The sequence below is a fragment of the Ornithorhynchus anatinus genome, chromosome 10, assembly GCF_004115215.2.
Source record: "Ornithorhynchus anatinus isolate Pmale09 chromosome 10, mOrnAna1.pri.v4, whole genome shotgun sequence".
NCBI lineage: Eukaryota > Metazoa > Chordata > Mammalia > Monotremata > Ornithorhynchidae > Ornithorhynchus > Ornithorhynchus anatinus.
This window is the reverse complement of record NC_041737.1, coordinates 36,204,453-36,230,028: the sequence shown is the minus strand read 5'-3', so window position 1 is coordinate 36,230,028 and position 25,576 is coordinate 36,204,453. Positions and strand designations below refer to the sequence as shown.

The window sequence follows — 25,576 nt, the reverse complement described above, 5'->3', positions numbered from 1 at the left end:
CCAGCACTTAGAACAGCACTCTGCACATAGTAAGCGTTTAACAAATACCAACATTATTATTATTACCATTAATGTTTTGTGCATGTTAATAAAGATTTTCTTACGGTAATTCTGAGTATCGTAGTTTGTCCCATCAGTAAAGCTGAGTCATGAACCACCCCCGGTCCCTAATTGACTATTGGGATGTAACAAGGCCATTGCAGTGGAAAGAGCATGGGCTTTGGAGTCAGAGGTCATGGGTTCGAATCCCAGCTCGGCCACTTGTCAGCTGTGTGACTTTGGGCAAGTCACTTAACTTCTCGGTGCCTCAGTTACCTCATCTGTAAAATGAGAATTAAGGCTGTGAGCCCCATGTGGGACAACCTGATTTCCCTGTGTCTACCCCAGCGCTTAGAACAGTGCTCGGTACATAGTAAGCGCTTAACAAATACCAACATTATTATTATTACCACCTGAAGCCAGCCCCCTGAAGATTTTGGTGGTCAAACCATCAGGACACATGAGGCAGAAAAGGCAACTGGGTTTGGGTTTCACTTGATAAAGTTGGCTAAGTAATCATCATGGGGAAGAGGGCTCGGGAAAGAGAGTAGGAATGTGGGATGGTGAAATAAAACCTAATTATTAACATCAGGAAAGGGAGTAAAGAAACTCCTAAGGACATTTAGGAGATGTCAAAAGGGAAAGAGGCTGGAGAGAAAAGATGGCTCACTAATAAATGAGGAGGGTCATGGAAATTAATGATCATTCAGGGAGGGAGACTGGACCCATTTTTATTGCTCCTCGTTAACAGAGGAAGTAAAGGAAATAAATGGGGACAATTAGCACAGTGACCTTGTAAAATGCTGGGGAATCCAAGCCCATTCTAAACTGCTGCCCTTGAAGCAGGGAGTCCACAAAAGCAGCAGCTACCGATCAACCTCTCAAAGCCTCAGGGTATGATTGGTTTCATGTGAATGAACCAGCCAGGGGATTCATGGGACATAGTCTCGATGAGGCCACCAGCCAGATTCTCTCCTCCAGTGAGCACTGCCTACAGGGGAGAATAGCTGGAAGTGATAGGCAGCTGACAGAGGGGAGAGTCTTCTGGAATGTTGAATCATTGAAGCTCAGCAAAGACTCTCCCTGCTCCACCCAACAGCTTCTTTCTGGGCTGAGGGGTCCAAATCCCCTGGTAGCAGCTCCACCAAGAAGGGGAGGGAGAGAGAGAGAGAGAGAGAGGAGAGAAGGGGAAAGACATGGTCTAGCAATCGATCAATCAGTGGTATTCATTGAGCCCTTACTGAGTGCAGACACAGTACTAAGCACTTGGGAAGGTAAAATACTACAGAGTTAGCAGACAATTCTTGCTATCAACTATCTTACAAGCTAGTGGAACTTAAAATCCAGGCCAAAAGGGTGAGTTTGAGGGTAAAGGGTAGGAAGAGAGAGAAAATGGGGAGGAAAGGATTGAAGGAAGAAAGCGGAGCCACCCAAAAGAGTCCTAACAGAGGGAATGGGACCCCAAAACTGAGAGCCCCAAGGCTCCTGAACTGACTGCACTACGCACTATGACAGCTCTGCCTCTGGACTTTGTGTTTCGTCCAGAAGATTCTCCTCAGGGACCTGCCATAGAAACTGGGACAGAGCTGAGTCTCCAGATCAATGGATATCATCCAAATTGCCAGTCTATGGTAGAAGATTAGAACTAATGAAGCATTGAGTTGCAAGCATTTCTTCCTCTATATGCCCAGGGGTATGACAAATCCCCTTTAGATTTCAAACCATTATCTGGCAGAAAGCCACAACCAGAGATTTTATTTCACTCCTCAAAATGACTTAGTGATTGCTTTAATTGAAGAAAGGGGAGTAACCCCAGGTCAGTTCTCCTAAAAAAAAGGTTCTAAGTTCCTAACAAATCTCACATTTAAGGAAATTTGTGATTGTGTACATTGCTCGATTGACAGTGCACACATACTCACTACTGTTTTTTTCATCTATCCATTCTTTCCTATAATAATTCTGGTATGTGTTAAGTGCTGTGTTCATTCATTCATTCAATAGTATTTATTGAGTGCTTACTATGTGCAGAGCACTGTACTAAGTGCTTGGAATGAACAAGTCGGCAACAGATAGAGACAGTCCCTGCCGTTTGACGGGCTTACAGTCTAATCGGGGGAGACAGACAAGAACAATGGCAATAAATAGAGTCAAGGGGAAGAACATCTCATAAAAACAATGGCAACTAAATAGAATCAAGGCGATGTACATTTCATTAACAAAATAAATAGGGTAATGAAAATATATACAGTTGAGCAGACGAGTACAGTGCTGAGGGGATGGGAAGGGAGAGGGGGAGGAGCAGAGGGAAATGGGGGGAAAAGAGGGTTAAGCTGCGGAGAGGTGAAGGGGGGGCGGTAGAGGGAGTAGAGGGAGCAGAGGAGCTCAGTCTGGGAAGGCCTCCTGGAGGAGGTGAGTTTTAAGTAGGGTTTTGAAGAGGGGAAGAGAATCAGTTTGGCGGAGGTGAGGAGGGAGGGCGTTCCAGGACCGTGGGAGGACATGGCCCAGGGGTCGACAGCGGGATAGGCGAGACTGAGGGATGGTGAGGAGGTGGGAGGCAGAGGAGCGGAGCGTGCGAGGTGGGCAGTAGAAAGAGAGAAGGGAGGAGAGGTAGGAAGGGGCAAGGTGATATAGAGCCTTGAAGTCTAGAGTGAGGAGTTTTTGTTTGGAGCGGAGGTTGATAGGCAACCACTGGAGTTGTTTAAGAAGGGGAGTGACATGCCCAGGTCGTTTCTGCAGGAAGATGAGCCGGGCAGCGGAGTGAAGAATAGACTGGAGCGGGGTGAGAGAGGAGGGAGGGAGATCAGAGAGAAGGCTGACACAGTAGTCTAGCCGGGATATAACGAGAACCCGTAACAGTAAGGTAGCCGTTTGGGTGGAGAGGAAAGGGCGGATCTTGGCGATATTGTAAAGGTGAAACCGGCAGGTCTCGGTAACGGATAGGATGCGTGGGGTGAACGAGAGAGACGAGTCAAGGATGACACCGAGATTGTGGGCCTGAGAGACGGGAAGGATGGTCGTGCCATCCACGGAGATAGGGAAGTCTGGGAGAGGACCGGGTTTGGGAGGGAAGATGAGGAGCTGTGTGTCAAGTACAGTTCCAAACACTGGGGTAAATACAAGTTAATTATGTCAGACACAGTCCCTCTCTCACATGGGGCTCACAGTCTAAGTAGGAGGGAGAGCTGGTATTAAATACTCATTTTGCAGATGAGGAAACTGAGGCACCGAGAAGTTAAGTGACTTGTCCAAGGTCACACAACAGGCAACTGGGGGAGCTGGGATAAGAACCAAGGTCCTTTTACTCCAAGGCCTTTGCTCTTTCCACTAGGACACCCTGTTGCTATCCAGATAGATCTTGTAGGAAGACCGTACTCTAATTCCCTAAAAAGGATCTATCCTAACTCCTTAGGGAAGCACATGTGTGGGAGAACTGAACATATAACAAAAAAGCTCAAGTTTCTAATGGTATAGCTTCTAGTCTTCTAAAGAAAGGTAAAAGCAGCTTAGCCTTTTGGATGGAGAAGCAGCATGGTGTAGTGGATAGAGTTTGGGGCCTGTAAGTCAGAAGGTCATAGGTTCTAATCCTGCCTCCACTACTTGTCAGCTGTGTGACCTTGGGTAAGTCACTTCTTCAGTGACCTCATCTGTAAAACAGGGATTGAGACTGTGAGCCTCATGTGGGACAGGGACTGTGTCCAACCCAATCTGCTTGTATCCACCCCAGCGCTTAGTACAGTGCCTGGCACATAGTTGAGGGCTTAACAAGTACCATAATTATCATTATTAAAACCCTCTGGAGAAGTGGGTCTGGAAGTCATTCTAAACATAGAAATGTCACTTGCTATTGACTCAGAGCAAGATGAATGGTAACAGGGCCCTAGGAAGATTTTGAAAAGCCAGTGTGAATTTGTTAAATTCTATTGACATCCCTTCAAAAGGCCGAAATGATTATCCCCCACGGCTCCTTCTCTGCATCAGGAATCAGAGCCCTATTTCAGCACCCCATAGGTCCTGGAGCAGCACTCCCCAAGGTCATGGTTGGGAATTGGAGCTAGCCAGGTCATCCCAGTTGACCTGAGCAGTGACCCGAGCAGTGACCTGGAGAATTCTGACCCCACCGACCAGGTTACACCAACTGCGCTGACCATTTGTGGAGATTGTTCCAAGAATGCATTCAGGGCCTGAGGACTCTAGTCTGCTCTATAGGGAGTCTAGTGCTTCAGTCTTGTGTTTCAGACCTCCTTGATCTGAGCTGGGGGGGTCTGCTTCCCCCTGTCCAAAGCCAAATGCCAGGAGCCAATAATTGAATGAGGGGAGGGGAATGAATGGAACTTGTATCCCTGGCCAGGCCACCCTGCAAAGTTCCCTAGAGAGGTGGCATGGAGCTCCCATGTTGTTTAAGCTACCAACGAGCTGGCAAGGCCTCCTGGTCACCTGGGATCTTTCAGAATGTATGACTGTTCTGCATTGATGGTGGAAATCAGTCATTGGTTGTGGGAATAAGTCACCACCATCCTGGGGTGCTCAATCCCTCCACCTGTGGCATTGGGAAGGTAAAAGCCCCACCTTCTCCCTCCCACATGGATGGACTGGAAGATGAAGTGCTGGGAAATGCCAAGTGCCAGGGGACACACAGCCTGCCAATGGAGCCTGATTCAGCATTGGTGCCAGTACCACCTAATCCAACAAAGATCCCAGACGCTCCTGGGAAGGAAGCTAAGAATTTTGGAGGCTGCACTAACTGGATGCTGAGGGATCAGAATAGGCAGCTCTCCAGGGTTTCCACTTGGAAAGTCCCTATGCCCCATCACGCTCAGCTCCACAGGTAGCCTGGGGGATTCTGGGTGGCTTATTCCTCGGTGTGTCACCACACTAAATCTGTTCCCATCTTCTCCTTTTTCTCCTGCCTGACAAGAATTGCTTGTTCAGTCAAGCACAGTGTCTCAATGGGTCTTTGAAAGTTCTGGGAGCCCTTATGTTTACTAGTGGAATCCCATAGAGGGGATTCCCTCCGGGCCAGGAATCACAAAGAGCCCAGGATTCAGGATTCCCACTCTTCAACCAGACATGAGAGTATGGGTGGCCAGGAGCTCCCTCACCATCAGGGCTACTGGGCTAGGAAAGCCCATGGAAGGACCAAGGCAGTCTCCCTCCTGCCCTGCCCTGCCCTGCCCCCTGTCATGGAGGAGAAGCCCTACCCTCTACCCCCGACCCCTGCCAGAGCACAAGGAGAACAAAAATCACTGAACAGGTAGATTCTGGTGATTCCACACAGAGGAGGAAAAAACAGAAAGACAACAGAGGAGGTGGAAGAAGAGGAGAAAAAGGAGAAAAGGAAGAAAAGGAGGAGGAAAATAAAGAAGGAAAGGAAGAGGGGTAGTGAGAAAAGAGCAGCATGACCAAGTGGAAAGAGCATAGGCCCGGGAGTCAGAAGGTCATGGGTTCTAATCCTGGCCTCACCACTTGTCTGCTATGTGACTCCTGGCCTCACCACTTGTCTGCTATGTGACCTTGAGCAAGACATTTAACTTCTCTATGCCTCAGTTACCTCATCTGTATCATGGGGATTAAGACCAGGAGCTCCATGTGGAACAGGAAATATACACAACTTCATTATCTTGAATCTACCTCAGGGCTTAGAAGAGAGACTGGCGCATAATAAGCACTTAACAAATATGAATTTTTTTAAAAAGCAGAGGAATAGGAAGAGAAAGAAGTAGATCAGAAGGAGGAAGAGGAGGTGGAAGAAGAGGATGACTTCTGATTTCCTGAACTTGGGAATCTAGGTGATGTTGGGAAAACTATAACCTGTAGATTTGCCAGAGGAGGTGTCAGCCTACTGCGATCATGAATTAGGCACATTAAGATAAAAAGAACAGCACAGCCATTTCCAGGAAAATAACTAGTAGCTGCCATTTCTCCCCAAACTCTGCTGGATCAGCTCAAAAGTCCCATCTTTCAGTTCATTCAGTCATATTTATTGAGTGCTTACTGTGTGCAGAGTTGTACTAAGTGCTTGGGAAAGTACAGTTCAACAATAAACAGGGACATTCCTTGCCCTTAATGAGCTCATCGTCTAGAGTCTAGGATTAGACTCTTACTATAGTGTTCTGCACACAATAAGCACCCAATAAATAACCTTAGATTGACTGATTTCATTCATTCAATTCATTCAATCATTTTTACTGAGTGCTTACTGAGTGCAGATCACTGTACTAAGCTCTGGAAAGAGTACAGTATAACAATAAACACATTCCCTAACCACAGTGGTCTTACATTATTTTATTAATGATGTGTATATATCTATGATTCTATTTATTTTGATGGTATTGATGTCTGTCTACTTGTTTTGTTTTGCTGCCTGTCTCCCCCTTTTAGACTGTGAGCCCATTGTTGGACAAGGATTGTCTCTATCTATTGCTGAATTGTACATTCCAAGCGCTTAGTACAGTGCTCTGCACACAGTATGCACTCAATAAATATGATTGAATGAATGAAAGAATGTGTGTTTTAGAAACAGAAAATAGTAGCTTGCAGTTTTCAATGGGGTTTGGTTACCAATCAGTCAGGCAATCAATCAAGGGTATTTTTTGGTTTGGGGGCTTTTTTTAGGGTTTTTTTGCACTAAACATAGGTCGATCTGTTTCCTCTGACCATTTACTTTGAGGCTGGTCTGATAAAAATATGAGGTCCATCTCCCTCCTTCTACACTGAGAGCCCGTTTTGGGCAGGGATTGTCTCTGTTGCTAAATTGTACTTCTGAAACGCTTAGTATAGTGCTCTGCACACAGTAAGTGCTCCATAAATATGAATGAATGAATGAATGAACAATGCACATAGATTTGCAGCTGCTTTTGAGGACTGAATTTAGAATTGCATTTGCATTTAGCAAGTAGAGTGACAACTCTGCTCACCCCACCTCCTAGAATAATGCCGGGGAGAAAGCTGCAGTTTGTCACTGGAAACTCCTGGAAAGAAAGTCACATTTGTTTAATAAAAAAGGAAAGGAATCATTGTAGCCCCAAGACAGCACGTACAGGCTTAAATGGAACGCCTGTGAAAAATGACCATGGGGGGGACCTTTAATACTTTTCCAAATAGAGGCCCAGTTTTAAATGCAATGAATGAAGCTGGCCCAGCAGCAATGATTTTAAGGATTTTTATTTGGAGGCAATTAAACATCATTAATAATGAATAATTGTGTTCTAGAAGTCATGAGGGTGGGAGTGAGGGAGCGCCTCACTCTTCAGAACACTCTTTTGATGGCAGAGAAAGGATTGAAAAGGAGAGGGAAGAGATGGAGAAGGAAAGATCAGATAATACCTGTTTCCTGGGAAATAGAAGGCTTTACCAAACTTCCAGGATGGTATCAGGGGAACAAACATGAAGTGGACACTTCTGTTCCCCAACATTCCCAGAATTCCAAATCTTGGTCCACTATCCCCAGCTTACTCCCAAAATGGCACCATTGCAGGGCTGGGCCAGCTGCAGCCCTGGTCAGAGAGTCTTCCTGGAAATGTCACTGAAAGCTGGTTCAAAATTGCAACTGAAGTAGCTCAGGGAACCACCAGCTCACTGCTGCTGGCACTATCACTGTGGGGTGGGGCTATCCAGCCAGAAAACTTACACGGCGGTGTCCACAGTTCTGCTACGTTCCATCAGAAACTTCTTGACACTGCCCACTCGGCCCTGGTTCTGAGGAGAAAGCCACTCATTTTCCGAAACTCTGCTACCTCTCATGGATCAAAAACAAGGTCTTCCCTTCATGCACACTCAATGGGAATTTCCTTTTCCCTGCTGAGTTGGTTTCTTCTGTCCACAGGCCCTTTGGGTCCAGAACTGAGAAAGGTAAGGAAAATGGTTCTGAACATCCTGGGACTTCTGGTGAGTTTTCTACCAATTCTACTGGGCCCTTACCATTGCCCTTGCCAACAGGACTGAGTAGCTGTAATTCGATTTGCTTTGATATGTATATATATATATATATCTTTTTAATGTTTTTAGCTTTGGACAAGATCTTCAGAGTATGCAAAGTTTGGAGGCTTAGTCAGTGTTTTTTGATCTCTTGGGTTGGTAGCACTGAAGTTATTTCAAATTGCTCTTAATTGGAAAACTAGGAAGACTACTCCATCTGGTCTGCCCACAGACCTCTAGGGAACATGTCTACAACTGTGTTATAGTGTACTCTCCCAGCCACTTTGTACAGTGCTCTTCACAGAGTAAGTGCTCAGTAAATATGATTGATTGATTGACATCCTGGTGAGTCCTCCAGTTCCTGATAATGGATGAGTTTCTCTCATATCACTACAGAAACTGAAACTCTATAGAGATTTGGGCTAAGGGACATCTCTAGTGCCTGCACTGCTCTCCTGCCTGGTCTTGTGGACACTCATCAGTTGGCCAGCCAGGGCTGGAACAGAATTAGAAGTGAATCATGGAGGGAGGCAGAGTCAGGGAAACAAGAGGAAACTAATGTTCAGGCCACTCACCCTTCCATTTCAACAATCCTCCATTATGGTCAGGAGAGTGCTAGCCTAGAATTCACACTTGTCCCATATATGCTGATAACTTCTGTCAAAGGGCATTTTTGACCTCGATTGTTCAAACAGTCACCTCCATTCTCCATCTCCAGTGGCTTAGGTTCTGACTACAATTCAATCTCCTCTTCCACTCCACCCAGGTCCCAAAGGGCAAAGATTCTTGGCCTCAGGGTCACAACTGGACCAGAGCAGCAGCTGGGAATTGGGAATAGTAGATATGTTCGCTGCTGTCAAGGAGCTTACAGTCTAGTGGAGAAGAGAGACACAGAAATAATATACAGACAGAAGGGAGCAGTAGAGTTTAAAGACATGGACATAAGTGCTTTGGGGCTGGTGAAGGGGAGTTTGAGGTTCTTAGAGGATGTGAAAGTGCTGATGAAGCAGTTGGAGGGAATGTAGGGTAGGAAGATGAGCAATTAACCAGGGAAAGCCTCTTGGAGAAGGTGTGATTTCACAAGGGCTTTGAGGAGCAGCATGGCCTAGTAGATAGAGAAGGGCCCTGAGAGTCAGAGGGACCTGGGTTCTAATCCTGGCTTCACCACTTGTCAATTCTCTGTGGCTCAGTTACCTTATCTGTAAAATGGGGGTTGAGGCTGTGAGTCCTATGTGGGGCAGGGACTGTGTCCAACCTGATTAGCTTCTATCTACCCCAGTGCTTAGAACAGTGCCTGGTACATAGCAATTGCTTTACAAAGAACATAAAAAAGGGATGAGAAGAGCAGTGGTCTGCAGGGTATGAAGAGGGAGGGAGGGCTAAATAGAAGGGTGGGTGAAAGTGTCAGAGCAAAAGGTTGATGAGAACAAGGCACAGTGAAAAGGTTGGCTTGAGAGGAATTAAGCCTGTAAACTGGACTTTAGTGGGAAAAAAGCAAGGAAATGCCCTGGCCTGGGTCTTCTCTAGAGAGGTGGATTGCTGTGTGGCTAAATCCCCCTGGCCCAGGAAGCCAGCACTACCTTGGAATGACATCTTTGAATAGGGACCGGAGAGCACTGACTGACTGAGAGCCAGAAGGAAGTGTCCAGTGGCATTTAGCAGGTTTTTCTTCCTGGGGATAGAGAAGGTACAGAAAAGGTTCTGGGTCCTCCTGACCTCACTGAATCTTCCCTGGGGGCATCTGCAGGCACCAAACAGGCTTGTGTGCTCGGTCCCACCTGACTGTATGCAGACTACAACCATCCCCACAACCCATTCTTGGATCTGATGTCTCCATCTCCTGGATAGAATCTTGGCACTGATCAAGAGCAGGCAGGGCAGAAAGCTGTCTTGACTACTGTACCTGGGTACTGAAAATGCAAAGCCGCAGTGGATGAGTGTCCCAGCAGGAAGGGTGCTCCACTCATCAAAGGGGACTGACCCAGCCAGTTCTTGGGATGGGCGAGCTGGTTTCTTAATGAGTGGAGCTGGCATGATGGTGCTGTCTCCCCCTCACTACCAGGACCCTGCTAGATCTAACTCTTGACACACCTCGATCTCTTATATCTTGCCTCTGATCTCTCCCATGTCCTGCCTCTGGCCAGGAATGCCCTCTCTCTTCATATCTTACAATAAATTACTCTCCCCCGCTTCAAAGCCTTATTGAATCCACATCTCCTCCGAGAGGCCTCCCCAGATTAAGCTCTCATTTCCTCTTCTCCCACTCCCTTCTGCATCACCCTGACTTGCTCCCTTTATTCATCCCGCCTCCCAGCCCCACAGAGCTTACCCACATGTCTGTAATTTATTTATTTATATTAATGTCTGCTTCCCCTGTAGACTGTAAGCTCACTGTGGGCAGCTAAGGTGTCTGTTGTTATAGTGTACTCTCCCAAGCTCTTAGAAGAGTGCTCTGCACACAGTAAACACTCAAAAGATAAGATTGACTGACTGACTAATTGACAGGAAAGATGAGCCTTGGTTCCTGTCCACAAGGGTGCCATGAATGAGCTCCTAATTTTAGTTGTGGTTAAATCCACCAAAACAGTTTAGGGACCATTAGATTCACCTGGGTTTGTCCCAAAGGCTTTCCAAGGTGAGGGTGACCTCTGCCAGAGCCCAGAACTTAGATAGAGAAAAAAAATCTGCAATGCAGGACCCGTCTTGGACTGGCTAAGTGTCAGCTAGGGGAATGATGAATGCTCTAGTGTTGACATTTCCATCTTCATTAACAAAAACATTTGGAAACATGATGCTGGAACTCCGGGAGCAATCAGCTGAAAACAAAATAAATTCTAAATCCTTGCAATATTTTGAAGGCAGCCCACTACGTGTGTAGGGGGGAAAACAGTTTTGGATTGTTCAGACTAATGTGTCCAATTAGAAGCCACTTACAATAACCTCTGTGTGAGTGGAGGTGGACGTCTCAGGGAGAAGAAGCATGAGGCTGCCAAATAAGAGGCCTGAATTTGGAGACAAGAGGGATTCTGGGCTGGAGCCTCTGAAGGATGCTGAGAGGGAGAAGGTTGCAGTGCCATTCAAATTATTTAGGGGGACTAAATGGCACAGAGAGCACCTTTGGGTAGAGGGGGACACCTTAGAAATTAAATCGAAAGAAACCAAAAGAAAGACCTTCTCCTGTCAGCAACAGGGTCACAGGTTGCTTCCTATCTCTATCCAGCTGGGATTAAGCACTGGAGTGGTTACAAGCAAATCAGATTGAACACAGGCCCTGTCCCATATGGGACTCACAGTCTTGATCCCCATTGTACAGATGAGGTAACTGAGGCCCAGAGAAGTGAAATGACCTGCCCAAGATCACACGACAGACAAGTGGCAGAGCCGGTTAACCTTCTTTCTACAGAAACATTCAGGACATGTCACACCACTCCTCAAAAATCTCCATTGGTTGCCCATCCTCAAACAAAAATTCCTCACCATTGGCTTTAAAGCATTCCATCACCTTGCCCCCTCCTACCTCACCTCACTTCTCTCCTTCTACAACCCAGCCTGCATACTTTGCTCCTCTAGTGTTAATCCATAACCTTCTGACTCCCAAACCTGTGCTCCATCCATTTCACCATGCAAGTGCACCCCTAGATAGTCCCCTTAGCGTGCTGCTGCTGTCCCATGATTCTCAGATTTGGAGCCTCAGACAGCATAGGTAGCATCTGGTGATCAACTAGCCAGTCCTTCCCCCAGTGGATGATGCTGAGTCTGGAGACCTGCCAAATAGCTAGTCAACCCATCAAAGGTGATCTCTCCAAATTCATGAGTTCCACCAAACCAGGATGATAATAATAATAATAGCATTTGTTAAACACTTACTATATACCAGTCAGATAAAACACTGTCCCTCTCCCACATGGGCTCATAGTCCTAGGGGGACAGATAAGAGGCATCTAATCCCCGTTTCACAGATGAGGAAAATGAGGGAGAGAGAAATTAATCTCACAGCTGGTAGTAATAGAGACAGAATAAGAACCCAAGTCTCCTGATTTCAACTCCTTTGTTCTTTCCAATAGGCCATGCTCCTTCACTATATAAGATCTGAACAGATGACTGTTACTTACCTTTTAAAAGATTTAGTGGTAACCTCAGTTGATCTTAATTGGAATCAGGGGCTAACCCACCACCCCCATCCTTACCTCTACTCAACACCTGTTAGTGCCTTAATTGAGGGTGGTCTTCCTCAAAAGTTACTATTACTTCCTTTAAGTAGCTTTTGTGTGGTCACCCTGCCCGCATATCTTCTTTGGCAATTTACCCTACTGACCAGTGCCTGCTTGATGAACCTCAGCTTTATAAGGTTGCCTGCAATGACCTTTACCATGCCACTCCCAGGTCCTTTCCCTCTGCCTGAATCCTCCTCCACAGTTGTCTCTGCTTCAGCTGATATCACCAAGGGAGGAACTGGCAGCCAATGGAAATGAGTTCTCCCTTCGGGAATGGTACTGAAGAGTAAAGAGTGCTCGGCTCTGAGCCTTCTCCTCTTATCACCAGAAGTGGAAAGAGCAGGACTTTTAACCATCACAACGTGCAATCCAGGAGGGCAGAATAAATGATTTAAGAACAGAGTGAAGCCCAATCTCTGCTAATACCTCCCCAGAGTGGACTATTGGTTAACTCCTGCAACAGACAGAGCAGTCTGGACAGCAGCCCTCACAGCAAGTGTTGCTCAACCTGAGAGGTGGTTCAGAGAAAGATTAGTAGGGGTTGAAGTAGAAATAGAAGTAGCCGTAAAATAATAATAGCAGTAGTAGTAATATTAGTAATTTGCATCGATAAAGGCCAAAGAGATCAAATTCAGGACCTTATTTGCAAAGCTTGCACCAAATGATCATCTAGTTAGGAGAAGCAGTGTTGCTCAGTGGATAAAGCACGGGCCTGGGAATCAGAAGAACCTGGGTCCTAATCCTGCTTCTGCCACACATCTGCTGTGTGACTTTGGGGTGAGTCAGTTAACTTCTCTGGGCCTCGGTAAACTCATCTGTAAAATGGGGATTAAGAGTGTCAGCCCCATGGGGGCAGAGACTGTGTCTGACCTGATTAACTTGTATCTACCACAGTGCTTAGAATAGTGCTTGGCACATAATAAGCACTTAACAAGTACTATTTTTATTATTCTTCTTAATAGTAGAAGTAGTAGAGAAGCAGTGAGGCTTAGTGGAAAGAGCATGGGCTTGGGAGTCAGAGGTTGTGGGTTCTAATCCTGACTCCACCACTTTTGAGCTGTGTGACTGGGCAAGTCACTTAACTTCTCTGTGCCCCAGGTACCTCATCTGTAAAATGGGGATTAAGACTGTGAGCCCCATGTGGGACCAGCTGATTAACTTGTATCTACCCCAGCGCTGACAACAGTGCTTGGCACAGAGTAAGTGTTTAACAAATACCATTATTAGTAGTAGTAATAATAGCAGCAGCAGGAGCAGTCATTATTGGAAACCGACTAGGTGAACTGAACTGCATCAAACACCTCACTTTGGGCAGAGAATGTGTCTGTTTATTGTCGTATCGTACTCTCCCAAGTGCTCAGTAACAGTGCTCTGCACACAGTAAGTACTCCATAAATACCATTAATCGATTGACTGGGAGTGGAGAATGTGTCTACCTACTCTGTCGTATTGTGCTCTGCCAAGCACTTAGTATGGTAAGCACTTAGTACAGTAAGCGCTCAATAAATACCACTGATTGGTTGATTGATTGATTGGCCACCCCTGGGATCTACTTGGAGGAGGCAGGAACTGCCAAGGATAACGCTTTTTCACTTGGAAATTAATTCCCTTTTTTGCTGTTATTTCAGTGACACATTTAGGAATCACTTCTTAAGTTTTCCCAGAGGTGGAGGAAGAAGGGAAGCATTTTAATCGATTCGGAGCATCACTACGAAGGTCGTTTTCTGAGGTAATTCAGCATAGTCTTCGTCCCTAAGCAAATGTCGCCAGGAATGGTTGGCCTGCACCCGAAGCCTATCTCTGCCATCTAGTGGAGAAACTTCCAGGTCCTCAGTGAACATATCTTGCTTTGTGGCAAGTTTTCCCCCAAGCCTGCAGCTCAGAAATGCCCATTTTAAAAGCTGACCATATCCTTAAATCGATCAGAAATTGAGTTGACTAAGCAGTAGCAGAATGACAATATTGCCGAACCTAGGGATGCAGATATCAATCAATCGTGTGTATCGAGCGCTCGCTGCAGATATCAATCAATCACTTGTATGTATCGAGCGTTTGCTATTCATTCATTCAATAGTATTTATTGAGCGCTTACTATGTGCAGAGCACTGTACTAAGCGCTTGGAATGTACAAACCAGTAACAATCGCTATGTGCTGAGCACTGTACTAAATGCTTGGGAGAGTACAATACCACAGAATAAGCTGACGCAACCCCGGCCCATAGAGAGTTTAGAGGATATGGTGAATTGTGGAAACCTAATCTCATCATTATTGGGTTTCTCCCTATCCTACCCGATTTGCTTGTATCCACCCCAGCACTTAATACTTCCCCTAGCAAGCTCTTAACAGGTATCACAAATATTATAGAGAAGCAGCATGGTGTACTTGAAAGAGCACGGGCCTGGTAGTCAGGAGGTCATGGGTTCCAATCCTGGCTCCTCCACTTGTCTGCTGTGTAACCTTGGGCAAATCATTTCACTTCTCTGGACCTCAGTGATCTCATCTGTAAAATGGGGATTGAGACTGTGAGCCCCATGTGGGACGGGGATCGTGTCCAAACCCATTTGCTTGTATCTATCTCAGTGTTTAGTACAGTGCAAGGCACATAGTAAGCATTTAGCAAATCCACTGTTATTATTGTTATTTAGTTTGCTGTTTCCTAGGGTTCAGAATTGGAGGCGGGGGGCAGCTGCTCTCAACTCTGATGGGTGGTACCTGTGCCCTAGGAGATTGACTTCTTTTCTTCTCAGGAAGAAGTGTAAGGATGATTCTGTGGCCGTTCCTCTCTAGGCTGGTGGAACTCAAGGTGGAGATGTCCCGCAGACAAGGTTGGTGAATGATAGGCAGGAGGCAAGGAGGGTGTGTTGAGAGTGCTGTGGGCAGCCCAGAAGGTGAACTCTTTCAAGGGTACAGAGAGAGGAAGAGGAGAAGGGACAAGGAAGGTGAGCAAAGGGCAAAGAGGAGAAAGAAAAGAAAGCAGAGTGAGGAGAAAAAGATAGCCAAGGATGAAAGAACAAGAGGAGAGGGAGGAGAAAGAAGAGGAGAAAGACAGAAAGGAGGAAAAGAAAGAGCTGAAGGAGGAGGAAGTAAAGGAACAGAAATTAGGTAGGCCTCAGAGAGGAGAGAAGGGGGAAAGCTTGCAGAAAGGCTGTTTGGCTGGCTCCCAGATGGGCTGAATCTGGATTGGCTCCAGACTGGCTCTGGACTGGCTTTGGACTGGCTCTGGGCTAGTCTGGACTGGCTTCAGGCTGGTTCTAGGCTGGCTATGGGCTGTTGGCTCTAGGCTGGCTTGGAAAGCACCTTGAGTCTGCTTCCACTGCCAGAGCTCCCCTAGGCTCCTTCTCTCTCTCTCCTCCCTGGCTTTTCTTTGGTTCTACCTTGTTCTCTCTCGGTCCCTGCAGATGTGGAAAGCACCTTGAGTCTGCTTCCACTGCCAGAGCTCCCCTAGGCTCTTTCTCTCTCTCTCCTCCCTGGCTTTTCTTTGGTTCTACCTTGTTCTCTCTCGGCCCCTGCAGATGCAAAGCAGCCCTGAGTGTTCCCACAGCCCGGGCAGCTGCCACCGGCCATGGGGTAGATGGTCCCCTGGAACAGTATTTTGTTATTGCTGGGCAGGCATCCAGGAATACCAGGCCAGGACAGTTCCTTAGTGGAGAAGGTGATGTCTCTGGAGCAGCTGGGGAGGTCAGAGGACCCTGCAGAAACACTCTAAGTTTGGATCAAATTGGGGCTGACTTCCATAAAAACGGTGCCATATGGAATGATCTTGATGTGCTACGGTTCAGGGTAAAATGTATGTTGTCATGTGCGTCTCGGCCAGTTTGGGGCATGATGCCGCTTGGGGTTTCCCAGCCTCTGTGGCCAGGGTGTCATTAGCCACGCTTGGCTGCAGTCAAGTGGGGCAGGGCTACACCAAAGGCATATTTCAACCACGCTTAGCAATTACGTACCTATTCCCATCCTTGGCACTTATGCATGTACCAAAATTTAGGTGAATATATCATTTGTATTTGCCTGTCTCCTCCATTAGATAGTAAGCTTCTCCTGTCATACTCTCCCCTGCACTTCGGTTGTACAATCCCATTCACTTAGTGCAGTGCTCTGAACCCCATAGAGGGTCCTAAATACCACTGATTAACTGATTGATTGAAAGAATGATTTACAGTAAACTTTTCTCAAAGTTCCACCTGCTCCTAACTGCAATATGGCTTCAGTGCTATTATGATGAATCTGCAGAAAGGCCGCTTTCCGATCAGAGATGGTCTGCCCTATACAGAAAAACCTGCTTCTGATCAGAGTCCATGCCTGCTTGAATAGAGACAACCGGAGGAAATAATTGCAGAATTGTTTTGAAGGAATAATCCCATCCTCATTCTCTAGGATTCTAAGAAAGTGAACTGAGCAGACCCTTTGGAGTCTCTGAGCCCTAGTGATATCTCCCAGCTATTCAGACATCAACACTGACCCGTGGAAGTAAGGGGCTTGTTCCGTGGGCTCACACCATGTGCTCACACCATGAGGTAACTCTCATTTGGTGGGATCATTCCGTGGGCTGACTCCGTGAACTCACACCTTCAGCTCACTCTGTAGACTCACTCCATGGGCTCACTGCATGGACTCAGCGGGACAGCGGCCTGCCACTGCTTGGAAGACCTCGGGATTATTGGCACTGTACCGACTCACGAAGAAGCAAAGACAGCTGGGGCTGAGGCTAATCTTAGGAGCTGGGGGAAGACCAGGGAACAGGGTGAATGGGGGCCATCAGAGACTCTCTTTCCTAAATGAAGACCTGTTCCTCCACCTGCAGGATCTCAATCTGGAACAAGCTTAATGCTGCCTCAGAAACAGGGTCCACACAGTCGACTTCAAACATCTCCACATTTCCTAGACTCCTTCTCTTCCAGGCTCTCACCTCACTGAACTAGAAGGCTCCGGTCAGGACAGAGCCCTCAGTATCCCCCTCAAACACGGTCCCTGAACAGGATAGAAAGCTACTCGGCTCCTCAAGCCTCAGACCAGGGCTAAAGTAGGTAACGCATCTGCAGAAGAAAATGTCAGTGCTATGACTGAAAGGAGCTTGTCCTCCCTTCGGAAGCTAGCGAGGCAACGTCTGGATTGGATATCCCACAGAGAACTCATGCCGGGCAGCTGCTTCCAGCCCATCTTCAGAGTCAATTACCAGCCAGTTCTGAGGAAGTGATCCAGGAGGTACCCACAGTTTACCACGCAGAAGGGATGGGGATGTCTCTCCAGCAGAGTAACCCAGGACTTATCTTTGGCAGATCTGGGCGTGAGGATCTTGTAAACATTTGCAGGGAATGTCTCTACCAACTCTGTTAAATTATACTCTCCCAAATGCTTAATACACTGCTCTGCACACAGTAAGTGCTCAATAAATACCATTGCTTGATTGATTGACTTTTATTTCTCCCTGTTACCTTTCTCCTACATCCCAAGGAGAATTATGAATCGCACAGCCTTTTCTGGGGACCCTAGCCACCAATGTCCTGTGACCACTCAAGTGCCTTTAAAGGAATAAAAAATTGGAGGGAGGGAGATGGAAGAAACTCTGTCGAGAGAATTCCGGGAGTCAGCTGGCTGGCCCCGGTCCCTGACGTCAAAGCTTCCCTTCCTCGGAGCTCAGGCTGGTTGGCTGGGCAGGGTTTCTAGATCAAGGCCTGAGAAGTCAGTCAAAGAGTTGACCACTAGCTTCCAGTTCAGTGGGGGACAACCTGATTACCTTGTATCTACCTCAGTGCTTAGAATAGTGTTTGGCACATAGTAAGCACTTAGCAAATACCACTATTATTATTATTAATCAACTTTCCAGGAGGCCGGGGTTATTTGCCCAGGTGTTTGGCAGGCAACTGGAGGGGCAGTAACTCTTTCACATGAGTAGGGGGGACATTCAACACCATATTGTCTCCAATTCACATTCACTGCTGCAGTGCACTTTGCAACCCCTTTAAGCAGGGAGGAGGAGATAGGGTGAGTACCTGTAAGGGCCGAGGAAACTGGGATCATTATAATCAAGTGCTGCCAGGAAACCAAACCGACAGTCACTCTGATTGTTTTCAGGGAAGCTGAGCAGTAACAACCTTGGGTTCCAGACGCCCAGTCTCAATTATGGGAAGGATATTGCCTCCTGCAGCTGACAGGTCAGGACCCACTGGCCCCACTCAGCCATCAGGGGAGATGATTGGACCTCCTTAGGAGCTCCATGCACCCCAACTGCCAAGGGACCCTGGGTCCCAGACATCACCAATGAAGCAAGCAGCCTCGTTAAAGGGAAATAGGCTGAAATCCAACTTCTCTATATGGGCGAGTGTTCCATTTCTGTGCCAGCCCCTCTCCATACCACACTGAGGTGTGTGTTGCGTGTGTGTGTGTGTTTTGGGGAGGTGTTAGGGGGTCTTCTTATCTTGCAGAGATTGTGCTCTTGACAAACCCCAAGTTAAGGAAAACACGTATTACACTGCAATTGCCTTGACCAGCCCCACTTACCTGAGCACAACCATTTCTTCCTACATCACATCACTTTCTATCTGGACAGATGCCCATTGTCGGAAGAACACTGCCTAATTCCCTAACGGTCTTTTCTCCAAAATGGAGAGTGAAAATACAAGTTATGAAATACTGGGTGAGTGTGTGTGTGTATGGGTTTTGCATATGTGGCTATGTGTGCGTTTATGTGTGTACAGCAAAATGAGACCAACCACACCGACCCCTTGTAAAAGATTGTCCAGGTCAGCTCTGGGTAGCTGTTCATCCAGAATCTATGAGGCCTGAGACCAGCGTGGCAGGAAGAGGGGAAGAAACTTATTTCACACGGCCCGGAGGCTCTGTTCTCCCTGGTGCCCCCATTCTGGGGCCCAGCACCCTCCCGCTGGGCAGAGAGAGCTCCAAGATCACTAGGGTCACCAGCCACTGCTGCCCACAGCTGCTGGGCTACTGGTCGTCTGGGCCCGTCTGGGCCAGACGCTTCAGGATTAGGCTGTTCATCTTCTTCAGCTCCTCGATGTCCTTCCCTTCGGCCGCCAGCCTTCTGGATACTTCCTCCATCCTGTTTCCTGTTTGAACTTTAGGGATGAAAATAGAGAGTGTATCAGAGTAACATGTGTGTGCCTCCTCTTTGTTGCTAAATCCCAAAGCATGACCTGGAATCAGACTCACCCTCCCGTGCCCCAAAGTGACATCTCCAGATAAGAAATGCAGCAAAATCCCTTCCAGGTCAAAAGACCAAGGGGGAGGGAAGTGGCGCATCAGGTGTAAGCTACTGGTTGGATCAGGTTACTAATGACTCGGGAAGGGTGGAGTACTCCCCAGTGGAAGGCTGGATGGCCTAGTGGATAGAGCATAGGCCCAGGAGTCAGAAGGTCATGGGTTCTTATCCAAAGTCTGCTGCTTGTCTGCTGTGTGACCTCGGACAAGTCACATAACTTCTCTATGCCTCAGTTCCCTCATCTGTAAAATGGGGATTAAGACTGTGAGTCCCATGTGGGACAGGGAGACTGTTCAACCTAATTATCATGTATCTACCCCAGCACTTAGAACGGTGCCTGTCACATAGTAAGCACTTAACAAATACCACAGTTATTATTTAAGAGGTTGACATGCCCCCTGGATGTGGCCTCCCTCTCCTAGTCAGCTGGGCCCTTTTGTCCAGAACTCCCTGGCCATTCCCATAGCTGGCAGGGTGCTGAGGTGAGTGTGGAATGGGGGGCTGCAGAGACCTCGGAGGAGGCAGCGTGTTTCCCAAAGAGCATCGTGACTGGCAGCCCCATGAGGCCCGCCATGGGGGATCGTGTTATGGCATAAGCTCCTTGCAGCAGGGCTGGCTCAGTGGACCTTGGCACACAGCGTGCTTTACTGCCTCCTGGGCCGGACCGGTCATGTCCATGTCCTGCTGCCATGCTTCCCCAACGAAGAAGCCTGGAGTGGTTAACCTAAGGGGTTTCGGCTCCCGTAACTAAACGCCCAAAACCTGGTCCTAAGGAGCTGCCCCTGGTACTGAGCTGGCTGATTCCATCTGGGTCCCAGGTGAGAGGCCTGCTTTGGTAGAGCCCCTTGGCAGGCTAGGCCAGGCACCGTGGGCAAACCAGGCAGCCCACAGATGAATGGCTCATTTCCTCTGCATCTTGGCTAGCATCAGCCTTCCGTTCTGGAGAGGAGCACCCCCTTTCCCTGGAAAGACTTGGCTGTCTGGGTGACCTGGGGAGGAAGAACTTGGCAAAGCCATCCTGGCTCTTCAGTCAGTCAGTCAATTGTATTTATTGAGTGTTTACTGAGTGCAGAGCACTGTACTAAGTGCTTGGGAGAGTACAATCTTTATCTTTACTTTTATCTTTAACCACTCACTCTCCAATGGCTTCTTCCCCTCTGCCTTCAAACATGCCCGTGTTTCCCCCATCCTAAAAAAACCCTCTTTCGACCCTACTTCCCCTTTCAGTTATCGTCTTATCTCCCTACTACCCTTCCTTTCCAAGATCCTAGAACGAGTCATCTACACTCACTGCTTAGAATTCCTTAACTCCCATTCTGTCCTGGTCCCCCGCCACTCTGGCTTCTGTCCCCTCCACTCTACCAAGACTGCTCTCTCTAAGGTCACCCATGACCACCTTCTTGCCAAATCCAATGGCTCCTACTCTATTCTAATCCTTCTTGACCTCTCAGCTGCCTTTGACACTGTCGACCATCCCCTTCTTCTCCACACCTTATCTCACCTTGGCTTCACGGACTCCGTCCTCTCCTGGTTCTCCTCTTATCTCTCTGGCCAGTCATTCTCTGTCTCCTTCTCAGGCTCCTCCGCCCCCTCCCATCCTCTAACTGTTGGGGTTCCTCAAGGGTCAGTTCTTGGCTCTCTTCTGTTCTCCATATACGCTCACTCCCTCGGCGTACTCATCCGCTCTCATGGCTTCATCTCTCATCTCCATGCAGATGACACACAGATCTACATCTCTGCCCCTGTCCTCTCCCCCTCCCTTCAGGCTCGTATCTCCTCCTGCCTCCAAGACGTCTCTACCTGGATGTCTGCCTGCCACCTAAAACTCAACATGACCAAAACTGAGCTCCTCATTTTCCCTACCAAGCCCTGTCCTCTCTCTGATTTCCCTATCACTGTGGATAGTACGACCATCCTTCCCGTCTCTCAGGCCCGCAACCTCAGTGTCATCTTTGACTCGGCTCTCTCGTTCACCCCACACATCCAATCCGTCACCAAAACCTGCCGGTCTCACCTTTATAATATCGCCAAGATCCGCCCTTTCCTCTCCACCCAAATGGCTATCTTACTGTTAAAGGCTCTTGTAATATCCCGGCTGGATTACTGTGTCAGCCTGCTCTCTGATCTCCCTTCCTCCTCTCTCTCCCCTCTCCAGTCTATTCTTCACTCCGCTGCCCGGCTCATCTTCCTGAAGAAACGCTCTGGGCATGTCACTCCCCTTCTTAAAAACCTCCAGTGGTTGCCTATCAACCTCCACACAAAACAAAAACTTCTTACTCTAGGCTTCAAGGCTCTCCATCACCTTGCCCCTTCCTACCTCCCCTCCCTTATCTCTTTCCACTGCCCTCCCCGCACGCTCCGCTCCTCTGCCGCCCACCTCCTCACCGTCCCCCGTTCTCGCCTATCCCGCCGTCGACCCCCGGGCCACATCCTCCCACGGTCCTGGAATGCCCTCCCTCCTCACCTCCGCCAAACTAATTCTCTACCCCTCTTCAAAACCCTACGTAAAGCTCACCTTCTCCAAGAGGCCTTCCCAGACTGAGCTCCCCTTTTTCCTCTGCTCCCTCTACCCCCCCTTCACCTCTCCACAGCTAAACCCCTCTTCCCCCCTTTCCCTCTGCTCCTCCCCCTCTCCCTTCCCATCCCCTCAGCACTGTACTCGTCCGCTCAACTGTATATATCTTCATTACCCTATTTATTTTGTTAATGAGATGTACATCACCTTGATTCTATATATTTGCTATTGTTTTAATGAGATGTTCTTCCCCTTGATTCTATTTATTGCCATTGTTCTTGTCTGTCTGTCTCCCCCGATTAGACTGTAAGCCTATCAAAGGGCAGGGACTGTATCTGATACCGATTTGTACATTCCAAGCGCTTAGTACAGTGCTCTGCACATAGTAAGCACTCAATAAATACTATTGAATGAATGAATGAATACAATAATAACAACATAACAGGCATATTCCCTGCCCACAACGAGCTTACAGTCTAGAGGGAGCTTACAGTCAAAACCTTCCTCTCAGGCTCCAGTCTCATACCTCACCCCCCACCTGATGATTACCCTATAGCAAGGCTAAAGGAGAGGAAGGAACCCAAAATGCCAAATGGCTGAAGAGCAGTGGTTTCCCAAGCAGCAATTCTAGGCTCTCCCTGGCCCACCTCTTCCTGCAGACAGAAGTTTGGGCAGTTTGCTCTCTCTGGCCAGTTCGAGCTGCTGAGACAGGATGCGTGGTGAAAGCCCCAGAGCAAGAGATGTCCAGCCCCAGCTCTGTGCTCCACCCTCCCCACTCCTACACCACTATCCGCTTCATCCCTGGTCTGAGGCCTACTTCAGCTGCTCCTTCACAGGGGCACCTGGCCCGGCTAGGGAAGCCTGTGGAGCAGGTGTGAGGGTGCAAAACCAGAAGCTGGGAGGCCGGGTGAGGCTCTTTTCTGCCTAATCTCCTTGGTCAGTGGGAGGACCCATCCTTCCTTCCCTACTTTGCTTCCTCCTTTTCTCCCTCCTCCACCTGGCCCTGACTATAGCAGAACCAGGGAAGGATTGTCTTGGTGGCCAGTGGCTGGGTAGCTAGTGCTGGAAGATGGGTTGAGCCCCATTTCTTCAGGACCCTTGGGATTTCAGAGGGGAAACACAATTCCTGGGCTTAGTGGACAGAGGCCATCTAAGCGCTGAGGGCAGAAAAATAATCCATCCCACTGATCAGGCCATGGTGGCTCAGCTGCCTGCCTGGGATCCAACCTTCTGACCCACTGCTCTCAAGGTGCCCCACTCCAGACTCTCTCCACCCGGTCACCGTGGCAATCTTGGCTAAGCTCTGGAGCTTGCTGGATACCAAGCTACCCAGCCTGCAGAAGCACTTCCCTCTGGAAGGAGAGTCCCATCCCGGGGCACGAGGTGGGAGGAGAGACAGACTTGCGATGTGGCCTCCAAGGGGTTGGCATCTGGGATGGAGGAAGGGACAAGGGAGAACCAGGGGCCGAATGGAGCCTCTGTCCCCTCAGTGGGGCAAGGTGGGCTCCTGCTGATCAAGCCTGCCCCACAGTCTGTCTCTTGGACGGGAGGGCCGAGAAACTCCTTCCTGGACTGTAAGCTCGTTGCAGGCAGAGAATGTACCTACCAACTCTGTTGTATCATACTCTCCCAAGTGCTCAGTAAAATGCTCTGCACACAGGAAGCTCTCAATAAATATCATTGATTAATCGATTGATGAAGGAGCAGGGAGGGCCCAAGAAACAGGAAGAGCCGAGGAGCGAAGCGGGCCCCCTCACATGTGTCGCAGAGACCAAAAGTTGCCTGCAGTGGAGGCCTGTGTCTGTGTGGGCTTAGCAGCTCCAAGATCCTGCACCCAGAGGATGGAGATTCCCAGTGGATGGAGATTCCCAGAGGACAGAGATTCCATGGGATTGGAGTTCCATGGGTTGAGGGGCCAGGAATCTCCAGAGAAGGGTGGGTTGGGGTGGACAGCTGAGGAAACTACGTGTACACACAGGGTGGTGCTCCCATGGGTTTGAGACAGGGGACAGAGAACCTTATGTTGGTGGGAAGGAGAAAGGGTTAGCGGTTGGGGTTCCTGTAGAACAACGGGGCTGGGGGCTGAGCAGTCTCCCCCCATGTACCCTTCCCAGGAAGCAGTGTAGCCTTGTAGAAGGAGCATGGGCCTGGAAGTCAGGGGACCTTATCTGCTTCTCATCTCCACCACTTACCTGCTGTGTGACTTCGGACAAGTCACTTAAGTTCTCTGTGCCTCTGTTTCCTTACCGTTTGAAATTGAGATGAAATACCTGTTCTTTCTCATATTGAGACTGTGAGCTCTGTTTGGACCTGTGTCTGACCTGATTAAGCTTGCAGTATCCCAGAGTTTAGTTCAGTGCTTGGCAAATAGTAAGTGCTTCACCAATACCACAATTAGTATCAATAGGATGATGACGCACGCTCCCACTCACCAATCAGGAAGATGACAAAGGAGACCAGGACCAGGCTGACGATCAGGGCAAGGATCAGCCCAATGAGGAATGAGCTCCTCCTCTGGATAGCTCCCCAGGTCCCCAAGTTTGGGCTGCTCCCCCTCGTCTTGTCTTCGGGGGCTGGTGGGATGGAGGGGACACAAATGAGAGGCCTCAGAGAACGTCACGAGCGTTAGCCCATGGGCATCACTCAGGAGGGTGCACGTCCCCCAAGGCCAGGGGAGTTGTAAGATGGCCATTCGTCCAGCTTTAGCTGATCTGACTGTAAGGTCGTTGTGGGCCAGGAATATTTCTACCAACTCTGATACATTGTTCTCTTCCAGCTGCTTAGTACAGTGCTCTGCACACAGGAAGCACTCATTAACTACAACTGATAGATTGATCTGGGCTGGGACTGAGAGGGCCCCAGGAGCCTACTGTGTTTATCTTCCAACACCCAGTATCTGTAGTCCCACAGTACCTACTTCCATGGGTCTGGAAGGGACCCCTTAAGGGTTCAATAAATACCAGTGATTTACTGATTGATTTACTGACACAGTAGCTCTCAAGTCATGTGGTTCGGGGTCAGGTGTCACCACCCCCACCCACACTGGGGAGACACTCAAGGATCTGCAAACTTCTCTAAGAAAGTTCTGCATTATGTCATTCTGTTACACCACGCATACTGAAGACGGTAAGTCATGTTACCCACATCCGCTTCTTCCTTGTTTCCAAGAAGGCCCACACTACCATTGAAGATGGGTAGATGGTAAATAGATACTATTTGGTTCTATGTCTGTCTCTCGCTCTCTCTTTCTCTCCTCTTTCGTTCCCATTCCCTGCCATCTCTCTCTCTGTCTCTCACACACACACACCCCATGTGCATGGGCACATAAATACATACGTAGCAGTTGCTGCGATCCTGCAGGGCAGAGCGTGAGTTTGTTCAAGTCATTCAGGGAATTGACTGCGTAGAGCTTCCCCGCCTGCCAGGGGCCCCGGGGCGAGTCCCGGGCAGAGCGATTCATTGTCCTGGAAGGAGACCCAGAGGTGTCGTTGGGACCCCGCGGGCAGGACTGAGGGTGCAGGACAGGTCTGCAAACCCCGGGGGTCTTTGCTGTGGTTACCACAGCGGTCCCGGGAGAGAAGCAAGGCATGATATTGGCCATCTGGCTCTCCTTTTGTAGGTGGGCACCTTCCTGTTCTCCCAGGAGCATCTCTGCTGCTGGGCACAGGAGCCCAGAG

At 48.5% G+C, this 25,576-nt stretch overlaps 1 protein-coding gene across 1 annotated transcript; it reads right to left on the bottom strand.

The window, feature by feature from the left end:
* Positions 1–17,595: 17,595 nt before the first annotated feature.
* On the bottom strand, positions 17,596–25,359 carry LSMEM1 (leucine rich single-pass membrane protein 1). The gene is made up of 3 exons (XM_029073954.2): positions 25,236–25,359; positions 24,332–24,472; positions 17,596–19,241 (listed from the first exon to the last, which is right to left on the bottom strand). Exons 1-3 carry the CDS (start codon positions 25,357–25,359, stop codon positions 19,111–19,113), a joined length of 396 nt encoding a protein of 131 aa, XP_028929787.1. The 3' UTR covers positions 17,596–19,110.
* Between the last annotated feature and the right edge of the window lie 217 nt (positions 25,360–25,576).

What these genes read in the sequence shown, in the direction of transcription:
- LSMEM1 (XM_029073954.2), bottom strand. Translation starts at nt 25,359, where the DNA reads ATGAATCGCTCTGCCCGGGACTCGCCCCGGGGCCCCTGGCAGGCGGGG. An exon ending in AGGATCGCAGCAACTGCTAC is followed by an intron (nt 24,473 to 25,235) that starts GTATGTATTTAT and finishes CCATCCCACCAG; the next exon opens with CCCCCGAAGACAAGACGAGG. An exon ending in CTTTGTCATCTTCCTGATTG is followed by an intron (nt 19,242 to 24,331) that starts GTGAGTGGGAGC and finishes TCATCCCTAAAG; the next exon opens with TTCAAACAGGAAACAGGATG.